General features: G+C 46.7%; 1 protein-coding gene across 1 annotated transcript in view; it reads right to left on the reverse strand.

The window, feature by feature from the left end:
* Window positions 1–19,470, reverse strand: part of BMERB1 (bMERB domain containing 1) — a 122,193-nt gene extending 102,723 nt beyond the window's left edge. The window contains exon 1 of the mRNA XM_042922616.1: window positions 19,268–19,470. Coding sequence (XP_042778550.1) covers window positions 19,268–19,373 — 106 coding nt within the window. The 5' untranslated portion in view covers window positions 19,374–19,470. The remainder of the gene's footprint in view (window positions 1–19,267) is intronic.
* Window positions 19,471–20,288: the final 818 nt, after the last annotated feature.

The following is a 20,288-nucleotide window of genomic DNA, read 5'->3' on the forward strand; positions in this document are numbered from 1 at the left end:
CATCTGGATGTTTATTACATCTTGACAGCATCGAGAGAGAAACCTCTGGATAATTAATAGACTGGGTTCTCACTCATTCTTCAGTCCCCCTTGGACTCCACGTTTTCAAGTACAGACTTTGACTAGACCAGGTTTCATTTGAAATCATTTTCTGCTCTGAAGGATGATTTCCCTGTCGCTCTTGAAAACTCGTAGCTTTCTTTGTGCTGGAAAAACTGGTTAATTCAATTCCTGGAGTCTCATCGCTACCTCTTCAGGAGAGCGTGTAGGTCATTTTGGGGGGAAAAAGTATTTCCATGGAAGATTATGCCTCTAGAGGTCACCTCTCCAGGTTACCTGATTCTAGTCTTTCCTTGTCTTTGAGCTGTCTTACAACTCTGTGAGAGTGGTATAATGAGGCAAAAATAATTCTTGTGCACAAGGAAATCCATGCCCAGCTGGTAGAGATCCCACTGACTTCTCTCTCCTTGAGGGAAAACTCAGTTTTACTTTCATTTACCCCTTCATTTCAATATCCCTGCTCCACAAATCAGAATATTCTTCAGATTCTGTGGAATTGGTTATAACATCGAGTTGGTGCCCTCACTGAGCAGAATACAAATCTTTAACATGTGTTTATTTGTATATCATCGGGAGAGTCACGATTTTACCTTTTCCTGAAAAGCATCTTTTAACCTTAACCGTAACAGAGAAAGATACATCAACGTTTTTCCATATTCCCTCAAATATGCCTTGTCTCTTGCCTCCCACCCCATTAGAACCACGAGTGAATTTCTCCTGCACCAGAACAGCCATGTTGTCATAGAGTAGCAAGCTGAGAAACACATCAGCCAGTGGGCAATTATCTTTTCTAAACACAGTTTACTGTGTTGCAGAAAGGGAGTTACGTTAATGGTGAGGCCGGGCTACCTAACACAGGTTATGCATCTCTCTAGCCGGGCCAAATGTTTGAATACGACTGCTAATCATAATAGCAATAGTATCTTTTGCATTCAGAATAGATGCCACATCTAGGGCAACAGGACTCATGGGTTGAGTTGTTTCCCCAAGAGCAACAACAGATTTACAATTTAGGATTTAATCATTTATTTTGCTGAGAGTTTTCAGGTGGTGGCCATCAGGGTCCAACAGAGGAAGTCCTTTATTAGGAAGGGAAGTCTTATTTACTGACCTCCTTTCGGATATACAGGACAAATGGGTCCAAGTAGTACTTTGGCATCTGCCCAGCTTGAGCACCTGGAAAAATCACCATCCCTCTGGGGTAGGGGCTTCTAGTCCATTAAAAAGGGAGGTGGGGAAATGGGTTAACTGTATTAAAAGGTACGGGGGCGGGGGGGGGGGGTGCGGTTCTAATGTGCAGCCAGAGTTGAGAATCACACAGAACTAGACTATCTCCAGAAATAACAATTTTTATCCTGTGCCCTATACAAGCAGTAGAATCAATTGAACATAAACATAGGCAGACGTAAACACACACGGTCTTTCTTAAAAGGAGGAGGAGACACCTGAATCATCAGGAATATTTGATTTCCTAGTAGACTTTTTTTTTAGTTTTTGTTTATTTATTTATTTAGGGAGAGAGGGAGAGAGAGCAAGCGTGGGCAAGGGAGGGGCAGAGAAGGAAGAGAGAGAGAATCCCAAGCAGGCTCCATGCTGTCAGGGCAGAGCCCAACACAGGGCTCGAACTCACAAACTGTGAGATCATGACCTGAGCCTAAACCAAGAGTCGGATGCTTAACCAGCTGAGCCACCCACGCACCTGTTAGTATACTTCTATATACTAAGAAATTCATCAAGAACCTTAAAAGAACTAAGCATTCTGTGTCCTCCCTCACCCAGCTAAAAGAAGTGCTCATGTCAGCTCACAAGAATGGAGATGTCATCTGCCACCCAGCGCACTCCATTTTCTTGGTCCCTTTCATTACTGTCTATGCACCCTTTGAGGTGCTGACAAAGAAAAAATGGTCAGTCCCTGGACACAGTTTTCAGGAGAAAACTTGGAGCCAACGTTCTCCGGACTGACATAAATCCCCCTCGTTCTGGTAGCAGAGTCAAGGGCTGTTGTTGGAAGGAGTATGTCTATTTATCCACCTGAAACATTTTCTTTGTTATAAGTGAAAGTGACAATTTCTTCTTCACTTCAGGTTGTGGTAAACAGAAGTCTTCCCAGGCATGAATGCCTTGAGGAAAATCAAATCCATTCTGCATGGGGAGATTTCTTTATGCTTCAGGGAGTTCATAATCGGGTTTCTCTTGGCTTAATCTTCATATCCAAGACGGTGCCTATCGACAATGCTTTGTGTGTGTGAATAGACAGCTGTGAGACATCTGGAGAAAAAGAGGGCAGAAACCTAGGGACCAAGGGCAGAAACCTAGGGACCAAGGGCAGAAACCTAGGGACCAAGGGCAGAGATGGCATAGAAAAACTCCAGACTCCCCCACATCACAAAACTAGAGTACCTGTATCAAAAAAGAATTAGGCCTGATCAGTGCTTCTCAGCTGGGGACAAGTTTGCCCCTCTACTGAACATTTGACAATATCTGGAGATATCTACGGTTGTCACAACTGGGCAGGAGTAAGGGGGTGGTGGTGGTACCATTGGCACCTGGTGGGCAGAGGCCAGAAATGTTACCATCCTACAATGCACAGGCCAGCCCCCACAGGTCAGCGTGATCCAGCCCCGATGTCAATGTCAACAGGCTAAGGTTGAGAAATCGTGGACAAATGGACTCCACAAATTTCCTTCCAGCCCTAAGACATCAGGATGCTAAAACATCACGCTCAATCCCAAATAAGAAGTCTATTGCTATGGACTTAATTGTCCCCCAAAATTCCAATGCGGAAGCCTTAACCCTCGGTGTGACTGTCTTTGGAAGTAGGGCCTATAAGGAGGCAGTTAGGTGTGATGAGGTCATAAGGATGGGGCCCTGAGCAGAGAGGATTAGTGTCCTTGTTAGAAGAGACATCAGAGCACCCCCCCCCCCCGCTTTCTACCTATGCACTTGCACAAAGAAGCGGTCACGTGAGCACAGAGAAAAAAGGTGGCCTCCTGCAAGCCGAGAGAAGAAGCCTCGGAATGAACCCTACCTCACCAGCACCTTGATCTTGGACTCTGCAGGTTCCAGAGCTGCGACACATAAATGCGTGTTGTTTAAGCCATCCTGGCTATGGTATTTTGTTATGACTGCCTGAGCAGACTAAGGCAGCTGTTTATAGTAATCCCATCGCTAACCTGTCCTCACGCAACCACTCTGTGCTACTCGCTGTGCTAAGCCCTTGACACACCTACTCACGCTTACTCCTCGACACGCCCTCGTGAGGTGGCAATTATTACTATTCTCCCTACAGAAGAGTCAGTGAAGACCCAGAGAGGTCACACAACTAGACCAAGATCAACCGGTTGGTAAGAGAGAGGGATGGGCTCTGAACCCAAAAAGCCCGACCCCTAGTTAGGAATCCCTACATTTCATGACCACAAGATACCACATTCCCAGACGCTCCTTCTCCGCACTTGAAATTATAAACTTGAAGGGAAGGCAGGATGAAGAAAAGGGCCAGCACAGAGACAAACTGCCACAGAGTGGGGAAGCCACAAGTCCCTGTACCTTCTTCAAAAAACCAAATGCAGAATTACCCCCTGGTTTGACAATATCACTCCTACGTACATACCCCAAAGACAAACAAGCAAATACTGCTCATAAATGTTGACAGCAGCGTGATTCATAATAGCCAAAAGGTGGAAACAACCCAACTGTCCATCAAGTGATGAGTGAATAAACAAAATGTGGTATATTCATAAATGGAATATTATTTAGCCATGAAAAGGAATAAAGCATTGACATCTGCTACAAAGTGGATGAGCCTTAAGAACACTCCACTTGTGTAGGTGGCTCACTCGCTTAAAAGCGTCCAACTTCAGCTCAGGTCATGATGTCACAGTTCATGACACACATCGGGCTCTGTGCTGACAGCTCAGAGCCTGGAGTCTGCTTCGGATTCTGTGTCTCCTCTCTCTGACCCTGCCCTACTCCTTCTCTGTCTCTCAAGAAGAAAATGAACCTTAAAAAAAATTTTTTTAAACACTACACTCAGGGCACCTGCGGGCTCAGTCGGTTAAGCGTCTGACTTCGCCTCAGGTCATGATCTTGAGGTTCAAGAGTTCGAGCCCCGCACTGGGCTCTCTGTTGTCAGAGCAGAGCCTGCTTCAGATCCTCCATGCCCCCCTCTCTGCCCCTCCCCCACTTGCTCTCTCTCAAACATAAATAAACATTTAAAAAAAAATCACTACGCTCAGTGAAAGAAGCCAGGTTCCATATAGTAGAAAACACCCAGAATAGGTAAATCTGTAGAGACAAAAAGTAGTTGCCAGGGACTAGGGGAAGGGGTGCGTGGGAAGGGACTGTTGAATGGGTACTGGGTTTCTTGCAAGTGCATAGAGGTGATGCTTGCCCAAGACTGAATGTACTAAATGCCACTGACTTGTCTATTCCAAATGGTGAAGGGTTAATTTTATGGTATGTGAGTTCTACCTCAGTTAAGAAAAGACAAGAAGAGAAGAGAAGAGAGAAAAGAAAAGAAAAGAAAAGAAGAGAAAAGAAAAAAGAAACAAGAAACAAGAAAAAAGAAAAGAAAAGAAAAATCTCAATAGAGAAGGAAGACACATAAAGCTAACCTAGTCCTGGCTAAGCATTTGGGAAATCATAAAACCCTGCTCTAAGGTAAAGCTGATCCCTAAGAAAGCAGACCTCTTAGCTCTTGCAACCCAGCCCGGCCGCCCTGGGCCCAGGGCTGAACCGCTCTTTACAGATGGCGTTTGCACCAGATTTAACCACCAGGATGTGCTCCGGGGACGCCTTGCCTATGTCTATTTAAACAGGATGAAGACAGATGGATCCTGCGGTGGGCGGCAGGTCTCCAGCATTAACACAGCACTGCAAACACCTAGGGGGCAAAATGGTCTCACCTGCTGTGCTGGGCACAGAAGAACCAAATAGAACCAAAGCAGGAATAACTTTGGTTCCTTGTCAGAATGATGGCCACCTTTTAAGAGCTACCTGCTAAAAGCATTTCGCCCCCAGAGTGGGGCCTGGACAAATGTCTAGTTTTCAGCTGTCTTCATTCCTTCCAGGGCTAAGGATGGTGCTATAGATTGAATGTTTACGTTCCCCCTCCCCCAAATCCAATATTAAAAAGCTAACCCTCAGGGCGCTTGCAGCCTGGTGCAGGGCTCGAACTCATAAACTGTGAGACCATGACCTGAGCTGAAATTCAGAGTTGGATCCTTAACCAACTCAGCCACCCAGGTGTCCCAAGTTTCTGTATTTTAAAAGCCACCCAGGTAGGGGCGCCTGGGTGGCTTAGTCGGTTGAGCATCCGACTCTTGATTTCGGCTCAGGTCGTGATCCCAGGGTGGTGGGATTGCTCAGCATGGAACCCGTTTAAGCTTCTTTCTCTGTCTCTGTCTCTGTCTCTCTCGCTCTCTCTCTCTCTTCCTCTGCTCCTCTCCCCCTCTACGTGCTCTCTCTAAAATAAAATAAAATAAAATAAAATAAAATAAAATAAAATAAAATAAAATAAAATAAGAGTTATAAAAACTGCCCAGTTTAGGCTGGGTGGCTTGGTCGGTTAGCGTCCGACTTCGGCTCAGGTCATGATCTCACGGTCCGTGAGTTCGAGCCCCGCATCGGGCTCTGTGCTGACAGCTCAGAGCCTGGAGCCTGTTTCAGATTCTGTGTCTCCCTCTCTCTCTGCTCCTCACCTGTTCATGCTCTGTCTCTCTCTGTCTCAAAAATAAATAAACGTTAAAAAAAAATAAAAAAAAAAACTGCCCAGTTTATGGTCTTTGTTATAGCAACCTGAGCAGACTAAACACAGGAAGAAAAACATGAGTTAAGGAAATACTGGTATGTCTCTTCCTCTGGTGATTATTGTGTCTTTCCCAAATTTCTCTCTGAGACCAGGATTATGGGGAGTGAGTGGTTTCACTTCTCAGCCCTGGAGACCACCAGGGGAAACTGGGAAGCACAAAGAGAGAAGATCTAAAGGAACATGGTCCACACTGCAATGACCCAGATTCTTAAAATAAGGCTCCACAAACCATTGCAGATGTCTTTCCTTTCTAAAAAAAATATGAAATGCCAATGGAATTTAACATATTTGGAAATTTACAAATAATTGTAGAGGGAAAGGCATGAACTTTTTAACCAGTCTAGATTCAAATCCCTTCTCTATGGACTAATGGGGCAAGATTTCCATCCCTCTGCTACACACACACACACACACACACACACACGCACAGTGCTTCATCTTACAGGGTTGTAGTGAGGGTTGAATCAGATAAAACTCTATCTCCTCAATCCTGAGGACATTTCTCCCCAACCTTTTTTTTCTTAAGTGTATTTATCTTGGGCAGGGGCCGGGGCGGGGGGGGGGGGGGGGGGGGGAGACAACAAATGGGGGAGGGGCAGAGGGCGAGAGAGAATCCCAAGCAGGCTCCTTACGGCCAGCATGGAGCCTGATGCGGGGCTCGATCTCACAAACTGCGAGATCATGACCTGAGCTGAAATCAAGTCGGACACTCAACCGAGACACCCAGACACCCCTCTCCCCAGCATTTTAACGTTCCTGAAGTTAGCATGCCTCTTCCCCCATCCCACAAATATATACCTTAACACAAATATCTAAGTACGATAATATTATCGGAGGACTTTTTTCGAGTGAAGAATTCTTTTTTCTTTGTTCCTCGGCTGTCCACTGTCACCTCCTCGTCCTTCCCTCACATCAGCCCTGTCCCCAATCCCTTCGCCCAGGTGGCCTATGGCAGCAACTTACTCTCCATCCTCCCACGTTGTTCTCCTACTAATAAGATCGCATGCACGCACACGGGGATGCTACGTATTCTGTGTGCTAGAGAGAGAGAGACAGAGACGGAGACAGAATTTTGTTTTCCCAAAATTAGATCCGCTCACAGACCTCTTCCTGGATCGCATTTTCCTCCCTCAACCTACCCCTGAAGACAACAATTCTTGCTCTACGTTTTGTCTTTTTGAAAGGCTCCAGCACATTTCACACTGGATGAACAATAATTCATGCAACTGCCCTTCTAGTGATGGGCTTTGTTTTTGTGTCCAGTGTCATTTTTTTATTTTTTATTTATTTTATTTTTTTTTTGCACATAGGTCTTTGTATGCTGGTGTTTTTATTTCTGTCGGATGGAGTCCCAGGAGTCTAGGACTAGACCGCTAGGTCAAAGCATAGGAGCATTTTAAAGTTTAATATCCGGAAAGGCTGGAACACGCAACAGTTCTACCAGCAGCATCTAAGACGGCTCTGTTCTCTGCACAAAATTAATGTGGCCACGTTTCTGTTGTTCCGGAAAGGCATGAGGGACTATGAATAGTGTGCCCCCACCTCTGTGGATCCTAACAGTCAAGGAGATACGGCTTAAGTATAAAGTACCTAGCAAGCCTGCACCCATCGTGGCCTTGTCCGCCAGTAACCTTACCTACTCCTGCTATTTTGTATCCGATCCGAAATTCTTGCCTCTTTCCCTCAAAGCAGGAAAGCACGGCTAATCTAACTGCAGTATCAGGAACAAATGGTCTCAAGCGGGAGACGGACAGGCAATTCAGACCAAGACTCCAGCTCGCTTGATTCTTTAGTCTGACGATTTCGAAGGTTATTAAATCATTTGCACCTCGGTCTTTGTGGATTAACAGCCACCTAGTTCGGCAACTATTGATTGAATGAGAGGCTTCTCGGTGCTGGCCAGTTTGGCAGATGCCAGGTGTTCAGCACCGAGCAGCAAATATGACACCCAGGGTTTCTGTGGTCGTTGTTCTCGGAGACAGAATCATCGCACTGCACTCGGATTTGCCCAGAAAATGTGGTTTGACCCTATTAGGAGTCGTCTTCTCAAGGGCTTTCAAAAATACACATATAGCAAAACAACTTAATTCATTTCTGGGCAACATTGAGCTCAGAGGGCATTGGGTCAGCACATTGAGCTGAATCCTGTTTCTGAAGAACTTAAAGGACATTATCTCTTGGTCCTTTGGTTTGGCATCATGGGACACAGGGACTGCTCCCAGTAGACCCCCTTTTTTCAGCTTGGTTGCGGTATAATTGACTGATAACATTGTAAGACCTTTAAATTTTGTTTTAGGCTTATTTATTTTTGAGAGAGACAGAGCACGAACAGAGGAGGGGCAGAGAGAGACACACAATCTGAAGCAGGCTCCACACTGAGTTATCAGCGCAGAGCCCGACATAGGGCTCGAACCCACAAGCTGTGAGATCATGACCTGAGTTGACGTCGGATGCTCAACAGACTGAGCCACCCAGGCGCCCCTGTAAGATCTTTAAAGTATACATCGTGACGATTTGTCACAGGGATACCTGTGGAAGGACTCCTACTACCTAGTAATTAACACATCCATCACCTCACGTATTTATCTTGTACGTGTGAGAAAATGTTAGTTCTCCTCTCTTAGAAATGTTCAATGATAGGATACAGTATTATCAACTGTAGTCACCACATTTTACATCAGATCCTCAGAACTTGCTCATCTTATAACTCGCTAGTTTGTACCCTTTCTACTAACATCTATTTCCATCATCCTCCAGCCCCTGAGCAACCACGTCCCTGGTCTCATAGGAACGTTTCTATGAGCTTGACTTTTTATTCTTTTTCTTTTTTTTTTTTTTTTTTTTAGATTCCACATATAAGTGATATCATGCAACATCGTCTGATTTCTTTTACTTATCACCATGCCCTCAAGGACCATCATGTTGTCACAAATGGAAAATGGCAGGATTTCTTCCTTTCTCCTGGTTAAATAACATTGCTTGCTCTCTCTCTCTCTCTCTCTCTCTCTCTCTCTCTCTATATATATATATATATATATATATATATATACTCTTTATCCATTCATCCATCGGTGGACCTGTAGGTTGTCTCCATATCTTGGCTATTGTGAATAATGCTGCAATGAACATGGCGGGGCTGATCTCTTCAACATCCTGTCTTCATTCCCTTCGGGTCTATACCCAGAAGTGGGGTTGCTGGATCATATGGTAGCTGCATTTTTGCTAGTAGACCTTAAATCCCTTTTAAAGGCAGGGACCGTAAACATCTTACTCAAAGCGCTACCATTTTCTCAAGAGCTTAGCACAATAATTGGCATATAAAGAGGCCAAAAGTAAATACGTACTGAATGGATGAGGGAATCAATGGATAGATGGACAAATGGGTGAATGAAAGATCTCCCTGTTTGGGAATTTCAAATGAACAGAATAATTAGCGTCACACATTTTCCAGTTTGGATGTTATGGAATGTAGACCTACTTCTTACCATTTGTAATGCAGTCATTCGTTGGTCATTCAAACACAAATGCCCCTAGAAACCCTGCTCTAGTGCAGACAGCCTGGACTGTTCGGTCCTTGTTCAGTCCCTCCTGGCTGTACCCTTCCCTGGGGTGAGTCCTTCGCCTGTTTACCCACACCCAAAGGAGCAGGACGGTTCCAGCTCTTGGCTGTTTCTTGTAAAGAGTAAATGGAAAAAAAAACAGGAAAAATATAGATTAGAAAGTGCTGTACACACGTCGGGGGTCACTATTCTCCCCATACCCACAATCCCCGGACCTCTTGAAGCCCTACTCCAAGTGAGAATGGGCAGGACTGATTACAATATATTTAATTCCTACGACCCCAGGCTAACCATACTGCTGTTCCCTGCTTGTCACATGGCCTGCCCTTACAAGACCCCCCCTCCTCATCCCCCTCTGTAATCAACTGCTGCTGTCTCCTCCCTTCAGGGTATCTGCCTGGCCCCTTCCTCCACACCCACTGCCACTGCTTTACATCCCAGCTCGTGTGACCTCATGATCAGATGATTCCAGAACCCTCCTGGTTGGTCTTCTTACCCCCGCGGTCCTTGCCCTGCCATGGTACAACCACTGCCAGACAAGTCTTCCTAAACTGCTACTTTCTTTACCTCTATCCCTTGCCCTGCTTCAGACACCTGTCATGTTTCATCCGGCCACGTCTAGTGACCCTGCTCAACCAACCTCACGCCTCATGACTCCTCTGACTCAGCCAAGGTCACGCATGCCTCCAGCAGCCGCCACACGCTTTGTCGCCCCCATTCCTTTCCAAGGCTGGTCCACCCACTGTGGCTTCCCTCTTTCTCCCCGGTTGTCTAAATATACCCAGTCATGGCTCACTTTATGTCCTGTTCTATCAACACCATCTCTCCATTTACCGTGTGCTCTGTGCCAAGGGCTTTCACATATTTTCTCTTTGGATCTTCTCCATTACCCTATGAGGCGGGTCCTGTTATGATCTCCATTAAATAGATGACAAGACTGAACTTCAGAGACGTTAAGTAAGCAGCCCAGAGTCTCACAGCTAAGGAGGCCTAAAGCCAGGACTCAAATGGAGGCAAAGCCTCCACTCCCAAACAGCACACTACTCTGCCCCTAAAGTGTCCAGGTTTTTCCGGATCTCCCAAAGGAGGCCTTTGTCTGGGAAAAGCTACACTTCTTCCTTGCCACAGAAACGCTCTTCCTGCTGAATTTCCAGGAATGCATTCTGTAGTCACCACATTCGCTCCCCTTTCACCCTGAATGCCCTGGGAAGTAGTGAGATGTAGTCCTCGAGTGTCCAAGGGACAAGTGTGTAATGGAAAAGGAAATTAATCAGCCGGAGAACAGAATCAATACTAAGAAACATGAAGACGTACTAGAAACACTAATGGACCTTATCTGCCTGTATTAATGGCAGCCCCAACCAATCCTAGGAAGGCAGTAGGACAGAGTCACGATGCTTGGGTTCAAGTTCCAGCTCTGACACCCATTAGCAGAGTGACACTGGGCAAGTCGCTTAACCTCTCTGAGCCTCGGTTTCTTCATCTGTAAAAAGCCAAAAATATCTCCATGTACCTCACATCCTGGGGTGTTTCTTGCAGCCGGCACACGGGAAGTGCCCAGGGCATGGTATTTGTTACAATCATTCCCTTCTACTTCCCTTAGAAAAATTCTTTCTTTTCTCCTTTAATGGTCCCTGTATATAGAGGCATTGTAATTAAAAAAAAATTTTTAGCAAGTCTGACTCTAATTCATTCAAACAAACGTATTCTAGGAGTCTGGTCCTTAGCCGCCCCATTTGGACCCTGCGGGAAAGTTTTGTCTCAATGGGGAGTTGAGCCTTCTACATCGAGCCTTCTATGGACTTATCCCTGGATTGCCGAGGGCACTCACTTCCTGCTCTGCTCTGGTCTCCCTCAGGCGTTCAGAGCCTAGCAAGCATTACTAATACAGTTCCTAGGTCACAGGTGCTGTCTCATGTCTGTGTCTCTTCACAGGGGCTGTTCCCTCTGCCTGGAATGCTGTTCCTCTGAATCAATGATGAGATACTGTTCATCTTTTCAGGCTACTTCAAGACCCACTGTTGGGGCGCCTGGGTGGCTCAGTCGGTTGGGCGTCCGACTTCGGCTCAGGTTGTGATCTCACGGTTTGTGGGTTCGAGCCCCGCGTCAGGCTCTCTGCTGTCAATGCAGAGCCCATTTTGGATCTTCTGTCTCCCTCTCTTTCTGCCCCTCCCCCGCTCTCTCGCTGTCACAAAAATAAATAAACATTTTTTTTTTTAATTTATAAAAAGAAAAAAAAAGAACCACTTTTACTCTGAGACCCCAGAACCATCCCTCGGTGCTACCACTTAAACTTAGTATATGTTTTGTGCTGTTATATGAATATACCTGTATATTAAATATACCTCTTTTAATTTTGCTTTTTAAAACCAATTTAATAACACAATTTTTATTGGGGCAAAACACATATAAAATATGCTATCTTATCCATTTCAAAGCGTATTTCAAAGTGTACAGATGCGCGGTATTAAGTACACTCCCATTTGTCAGAGGAGGAAACTAAGGTCTAGGGAAGGTAGGCGACGTGTCGAAGATCACAAGGCAAGAAGTAGCAGAGGGAGGCCCGGAACACAGGCAGCCAGAGAGCTCTTTAAGGGTGGGGTCTGTATATGCCAACTAATTTGGATGTAAATTAAGAAAAATAAAATTAAAAAAAAAATAAGGGTGGGGTCTGGGTCTTTGTCCTCTCCGTACCTCTGAAGGTAGCACACAGTAGGGGCTCAAGCCTGTGAGGAAGTGACCAGTGCAGGAGTGAAGGCACCGCATGGTCAGCACCCCTGGGGATTTTGGGAGCGCTGACCTGAGTGGCTAGGCCAAAGAGCCTCTGCCTGTGCTGGTCTCTAACCCGCAGGCTCATCCAGGTAGCAGATGATTCACATCAGTGAACCAGGCAGACCCTGAACCCTAGGATGCAAGAGCCAAGGGGAAAGAAAAAGGTGGGGGGAGGGAGGGTCCCTAGTGCATGGACCCTGCCCCTTGGGATTTCCACCTCCCTGTCTGGGGCCGGGAGCTCACCTGAAATGCCCTTCTCTCCTCTTGTCACCAACGGAAACCCTGCTTAGCCTTCAGGCCCAGAGCTAGCACCCCTTGCTGTCGCTCTGGGGTCCCCCAGGAAGAGCTGACCTCTTCTTCCTCTTGTTTCCCCGCTGTCCCTTCAGAGCGTTTGTTTCGTTTTACTGGCATTACAAATCATGCTGTTCCTTACATCTGTGTCTCCACACTCCCCAAATCTGTAAGCTTCTTAAGGGTGGGGGCATCTAACACCGTGCTAGGGATAACAGACACTGGCGAGGACCATTTACAGTCACGGAGGGCTCAAATCAGGCTCCAGCCCAGCCACATACCAGCTTTGTGACCTTTGGCAAGTTTCTTAACTCCCGAAGCCTTGATGTCCCCATCTGTAAAAGGGGAATAAGAATCCAGCTGACTGGGTGCCTGGATGGCTCAGTGGGTTAAGCCTCCGACGTCAGCTCAGGTCATGATCTCACGGTTTGTGGGTTCGAGCCCTGCGTTGGGCTCTGTGCTGACAGCTTGGAGTCTAGAGCCTGCTTCGGATTGTATCTCCCTCTCTCTCTGCCCCTCCCCCACTCACACTGTGTGTGTGTGTGTGTGTGTGTGTGTGTGTGTGTGTGTGTAAAAAATAAGTAAACACTTAAAAAAATTAAAAAAAAAAAAAAAGAATCCAGCTGACTTAATAGAGTTATTGCAAGAATTGAATAAGCTCAAGTTGACAGCTAGAACTCATTAACTACTATTATTATTAATAAGTCTTTAATAACGAATCAGACCAAGAACAGGCACAAATAGTTTTTCCTTCAGTTAACACCTAAGAAGGAAATGCAGGGGCGCCTGGGTGGCTCAGTCGGTTGAGCGTCCGACTTCGGCTCAGGTCACGATCTCGCGGTCCGTGAGTTTGAGCCCCACGTCGGGCTCTGGGCTGATGGCTCAGAGCCTGGAGCCTGCTTCCGATTCTGTGTCTCCCTCTCTCTCTGCCCCTCCCCTGTTCATGCTCTGTCTCTCTCTGTCTCAAAAATAAATAAACATTAAAAAAAAATTTAAAAAAAAAAAAAAAAGAAGGAAATGCAAAAATGAAACAATGGTATGAACAAACAAGAAACATAAATAACTAGGTTTGTTCTAAGCACACACTAGATACTAGGACGTTCGTAATCTCCCGCGTTCCTGGCAACAGTTCCCACGGCAAGTTACACAGTCCGCTGCCCATCCAGCATATCCCAGAGACTGTCGCATCTCCTAAACCTTAACCAGCAGCGTGGACCCCCGGAAGACATCCCAAGCTGCCCCTACCCCTTGTCATACCTTTCACACTCAAGGAAATTCCTACCACTGATACATGGGATTGATTAGGAAAGACTCAGGACTACAGCAAAGGACAATTGCATTGACGCCCCTCACCTGCCCCCTGTCGTCTTATTCTCCATCCAGGAGCTGATGTGACCTTCGAAAATCAAAACCCAGCTCATGTTAGCTTCCTGCTTAACACTCTGCCCCAGTTCTCCTGCAATGGGAATAAATTCTGTACTTTTTTTTTTTTTGTAACCACAATCTACAAGACACTAACTACCCAGTGTGGCTCCTCTCTGATCCATCTCCATTCTCTTCCCTGACGCTCTGAGTGCCAGCCTTCCTGGCCGTCTGTCTCTTCCTCTAGTCTGTCTCTTCCTCTAATGTAGGAAGGTCCTTTGCATTTGATCAATGACATTTACAAATATATCTCTTTCATAGAGAAGCATTTCCTGACCATGAGATGGAAAAATCCCTCCCCTATTAATTTGCGTGACACTTACCATTTGAACTACAATATTTGTTTGCCTAGGTATTATCTGACTCCTTCACTTCCCTGAATAGAAGCTCCCTGTGGTCAGGAACCTTGTCTGTCTTGTTCGATGCTGTATCCGTAGCCCCTAGAACACCTCCTGGCACTCACAAAACACTCAATACCTATTTATTGAATGAATAAATGGTTGGGGGGGGGGGGGTAGGGAGCAGATTACAGTCATTTTTCACTTTTATATCTCAGATGAATTTGAATTTTTTATAAAGTGCACATACTATTCTGTAATTAGAAATAACGCCAGAACAAAATAAAATGGGAGATAATGAAATTAGCATATTTAATCAGACAGATGAAAGGAACACAAACTGTTCCCAAAAATTGATTATGTGGATTGCTGGCAATCCATATTATTTCAGTCGCCACACTGTTTATGAAACCAGAGACATTGGCCAGTGTAACGATCTGCTTGCTAGCCAGACTAGCAAGACTTTTATTAAACAATCGTCACCTCCTCTGGTGATTGAGTTTTCCACTTTATTCCAATCCCCTACCCTCAGCACTTTTATTTCTACCTCTGTGCTTCTGGCAATGCTGTTACCTCTCAGGGCATTTCCTCCCATCCTGTGCCACCCTCCCCCCCAACCCCACATTTCCCCTGTCCAAAATCTCCATCACCCTTTATGGTACATTGAAATCTATCAAGAAATGGCTACAACCACGGCCGACTGTGCTTTTTAAAAAAGCTCCATGCTTTTTCAAAAGTCACCTTGTCTTTGTGTCTCCCTCAATTAATTACAGTTGGTGGAAAGCAATATTTTTATACATCTAACCACAATGAAATGTCACTATCCATTTTCCAACTGAGTAAAAAGAAAAAAAAACACACAAAGAAAACAATACCTCACTGCTAATGGAAAAATGCTGTCTAAGGTGGATAGGGGCAATTGCTTGGAATCCTTCTCGAAGGAAAAAACGCCAGGTGGTTTTCGAGGGTTCGAAAGTCATTCCCTCCTGCATTCCCATGAGGAGGAAGCTGGTAGATACACAACTGTCTGCAATTTACAAAGCAACGGACCCAAGAAAGAACTGACTGGTAAGCTTGGAATAATTTTCTCCAATGCTATCGGGCGCCATCCGCTCATGTCCTGTTATGACGACCATTCAGCACTGACTGAGCGCTTACAGGGTGCCAGGCTCTGTGCTAAATGCATTATATACACTATCTCGTTTAATCCTCCTGACAGCCCCAAGTGGTCATTATAATTATTATCCTGTTGGGGGAGGTTATGGAGAGGACATGACCACCATTTGACCCAAGAGCCCGCCCGGGAGCAAGTGGAGACTCCTCACCCCCCTCCCTTGTCCTTGAAATGTACAAGTATTCCCCCAGCTGGAGCCACTCCAAGGACACAGCTACGGAGACCATCTGGAAGTATACGTGACTGAACCCTGTTCTGGCCTCTATAAAAACTTTTAATATTCTGGCAAGCAGGTACAGAGGTCTACTCCTCTCACAGCCACCTATACATTTTCTTGTTTATTGCACCTGCCACCTACCCATCGGGAACGGTCCCTTTCTTGTGTCTCCGTGTATGGGGGGCCAGTTTCAAATTTCACCCGGCGAAGCTCTCAAGATCTCGAACCAACCTATCTCCATTTTACAGATGAGGTAACTGACACACAGAGAGGTTCAACAATTTCCCAGGGTGTCAAAGCAACAAAGTGTTAGAGCTGGTTTGGAGCCATTTAACCTGATTTCAAAACTCTCATTCTTTGCTACTAAACTATACACATCTTCCACCTAAAAACAATAATTAAAATAGGGTGCCTGGGTAGCTCAGTCGGTTAAGCCTCCTACTCTTGATTTCGGGTCAGGTCATGATCTCCTGGTTCGTGAGACTGAGCCCCACATCGGGCTCTGGGCTGAGCGTGGAGCCTGCTTGGAACTCTCTCTCTCTCTCTCTCTCTCTCTCTCTCTCTCTCTCTGCCCCTCCCCTGCTCGTACTCTCTCTGTGTCTCAAAATAAATAAATAAACATTATTAAACAAGTTAAAGATAGTTAATACCACCTACACTGAAAATGACAGGTTCTGCAATCCTTTCTTCCTTTTTCCAACGCAGGGCTTGAGCTCATAACCCCAAGATGGAGAGTCGCATGCTCTACCAACTGAGCCAGCCAGGCACCCCAAGCTCAGCTCCTTTTTATTTTTTAATGTTTATTTATTTTTGAGAGAGAGAGAGAGACAGAGTGCAAGCGGGGGAGGGGCTGAGACAGAAAGAGGGAGACATAGAATCCAAAGCAGGCTCCAGGCTCTGAGCTGTCAGCACAGAGCCCAGCGTGGCATTCGAACTCACAAACTGCAAAATCATGACCTGAGTGGGAGTCGGACGCTTAACCGACTGAGCCACCCAAGTGCCCCAAGCTTAGCTTCTTTTTAATGGGCCCTTGTTTCCCCACCAGCATTTCATGCATTACAACTTACGTTGGCTTGGCAATATTTATTCCACAGAATCAATAGCACTAATTTTCACACTTCATTAATAAATAAATGGAGGTCGCAGATGTTATAGTTATGAATCCATAGATCCCAGGGAAGTTGAGAGGGAGTTAAAAAAAAAAAAAGCTACTTGGATCAAAAAAGGCCAGGGTACAGACAAGAGTTCAGAGGTCAAAACTCTTTAAAGGTAACGATCCCAGATTTAAGAATCAAAATGGGGACCCTGGATCAGTGTCTTAAGAAGATTTCAAGTTTGGATAGGTAGGGCGGGAGGAAGCAGATTTGGGGATCCAGGGAAAAGGAGATGAGATACTGTGGTTTGTATGTGAATAGGAAGCAAAAGTCAGAGTCTTTGATGGCTTGGAACACAGGAGATGAGAAAGCCTTTCTGCCCAGCTGTTAACAGTTTGCAGCCTAAGATTCAGAAGGATAAAAATTTCAGGAGCTAACATGCTATCAATTGGGGATTCAGTGCAATTTTTCTGTACATTTGAAAACTGTCCCAGTAAAACAGTGAGAAAATAAAGAGCTGTAAGAGAATTATTAGGCAACTGACCGACGCGGCAGTTTGAGTTCTGAGTGCTGCTGTGTGGAGTTCCTTGCAAAGAATGAAAGCAGGAGCTTTCTACAGATGCAGTAATAAAATAATCGGAGCAACCAACATGTATTGAGCACTTACCTTGAGCGCTACATACATCTTCTTGAGTATTCACAGTTCAGCTATAAAGTAGGTATTATTATCATCTCCATTGCAGAGAACAGAGGCAGAGTAAGGCTTAGTAAGGCTGCCTAAACTCACATAGCCAAGCAGGGGCAGAGCCAGCATTCAAACACAGGGCTTATTTGAATACAGCTTCTACTCTGCGAGGACCCGGCATTCTTTCAAGGCCACTGAGAGCTCCAGAAACCAACAGGGTGGCCACATATTCGTAAAATCACCGTATATGTTCTGGGACTCTCTCAACAGATGTAGAAATCTTCCCGAAACTGGGAAAGCAATAAACCCTCATGTGAAAAGCAGAAAGGGGCTCTGGGGTCTGACAAAGCTGGGTTCAGATCCTGGCTCTGAAGTCTAAATGTCACAGAACCTCGCAAGCCCCAGTTTTTCCATCTATGGAAGGGAAGTTATAATAGTCACCTCAGGAGGATGTTGGGGGATTGAATGAGACAGTGCCTTTAAAGTTCTTGCATGGCAATCTATCAATAAAAGGCAGCCATTGTGGGAATTATCCTGAGCTTGTGGGAAGCAGAGACCCTCAGCCTTGGTGTCATGCCAAAGCACCAAAGCCAAAGGGTTTTCAAAGCCCGAAACAGGAGGAAGGACCCAGATTTTAAAAGGAGCAAGAAAAGGAAAGAGGTTGGGACACTATGGGTTCCAGGTGCAGCAAGACATTTGACTGTGATTTCAACTTGAACCCTTGAGAACCAGAATACAGTTGAGCCATTCTAGGAAGATTTTCTGAATTTGTAATGACAGGTATGGTGAAAGGGCACACACACACACACACACACACACACACACGTGCATGCACACACACACATGATCTTCTACCCGGTCAAAAAAAAAAAAAAAAAAAAGAGCACATTCACAATACTTGGTCCAACACAGCTGAGCAGGGTTACCCAGAGCCAAAGCAGGAAGCTGAGGGTCCTTGAGAAGGGTGAGAAGCCCTTCCCTGCCCGGCAGGAGGCACCATGCTGGGCAAGCAAAGCAAGGGCAGGGGCACCGGGAAGAGCCCCGGGTTTGCAGGGAGGGCTGGTGACCCTGGAGCCCTTGCGGCTGCCTGTATACTTTGAACGCAGGAGTTTCAACCACTGCGTCCTATTAATTAAAAACAAAACACCCTTCGCTTGTTTGTAGACGTTGTTGACACCAAAACACCGTGGGGAGACTCAGCAAATAATATCGGCCCGTTTCAGAAGCGCCTTCTAGGATTGTGCCCACACCAAAGACTGAATGAGTCAAGGGGGAAAGGGGAAGGGTGTGCACAGGGTTAACCTTCCCCTAACCCTTTCCCTCCCACCCGCGACCCAGGACAAGGCGGGGGAATAAACGCTGGGAATTTCAGCTGTGCCCTGAACCTCGCGCCGGGGGGAGAAACACGGCAGAAACCCAGCGGACACTCCCCCCTCTCCAGGGACGTGGGCGCTTTCCAGGTTGGTCCAACGGCTACCAGCGTCCTGGCGCATCCTGGGCGGGGAACCGACTCTCCTCTCTCGGCTGCGGTAAGACCCTACTTTCCAAGACCAGCTGCGAGCTAACGGATCCGGGACTACCGAGTCCGCCCCAGGCTCCCGGCTTGCTGCCTCGCGATTTCCCGAGCCTCCCGGCGAAGCCCCAGCCGGAGGGTCCCCCTTTTGTTCGCGGGAGAGCGCGTCGCTGCGCCGCGCTGCGCATCCCACCGCCCCCCGCCCCCCGCGCCGAAAGCCCCGCTGCGGGGGCGCTCCCCTTGGTCCGCTCCCTGCCCTCCCCGCGCTCCCGCGACCCCCAGCGCCGGCGCACGGCTCCCCAACTGTGCCCCCCTTCCAGCCGAGTACTCACTTCTCCCCAGTCCCTCCGCGGTCCACGCCGTCTGCTCCACCGCCCCATAGCGCCTCAGAGGCTTCTCGGTTTCCAGATGGGTGGACAAAGATTGCTTTAACTCCATCGCTGATCCCCGCGGGCAGGTCGACGGGTCCCCCTTTACTCCATCCCCGCCGCGGGCTGCAGGGAGGGAGGCGGCTCCAGCCAGCAGCGTTTTAAGGGGCCGGGCGCTCGTGACGCTGCTCCATCTCTTCCGCCGCCAGGGCCGGGGAGCGCGGACTGGTACCCAGAAGGCGGAGGGATGCAGGACGCATGCGCAATGGGGGTGGGAGGGGGGGCTTGGGGGCTGGGTAGGGAGAAAAGGGGGCAGATGATAACTCTAAGAAGAACAACAAAAACAACAACTAAAATAGAACCAACTCAAAGGAAGTAAAAACAAGGCCGCTGCCCCAGCTGGAGCCGGTGGTGACGCCTGGCCTGGGCACCGTGCGCAGCTTGTGATCTGTCGTCGGGCTGCTGGATTTTGAGTGGGATTTGTGAGCGCGTCTCTAGCTGTGGGCGATGGATCCATCTTTGTGGGGAGTGTGCAGAATCCTGAGAGTGGACCTGAGCGCATTTTTGTGAGAATCTCTTGTGATTCGCTTCTGCGTGGATAACTTGAATATGAAATGGAACAGTCTTGTTATGAGGGTGCCTGTGTGGACACGGTATGTGTTTGCATGAACTTGAGAGAGGCACGAACGTATTTTGGACACAGTTATAACAAAGCTGTTTGGAACAGGGGTCTTTACTTTCCAGAAACTCGGGGGGCGGGGTGGGTATCTTACTAACAAAGCATGGCAGTATTAAAAGTACAAAGTAAAATGACCAGCTAGATTGATAAAAATTAATAACAGTTATTGAACGATGGCTAGGTGGTAAACACTTCCTAACAACTGTGTGAAAAAGATGCTATTTTGTTGGCCTTGTTTTACAGAGGATGAAACTGAGTTGCAAAAAGATTATTTGCCCCAAGTCCCACACTTACCAAGTAGCCTGG

The sequence above is a fragment of the Panthera leo genome, chromosome E3, assembly GCF_018350215.1.
Source record: "Panthera leo isolate Ple1 chromosome E3, P.leo_Ple1_pat1.1, whole genome shotgun sequence".
Classification (NCBI taxonomy): Eukaryota; Metazoa; Chordata; class Mammalia; order Carnivora; family Felidae; genus Panthera; species Panthera leo.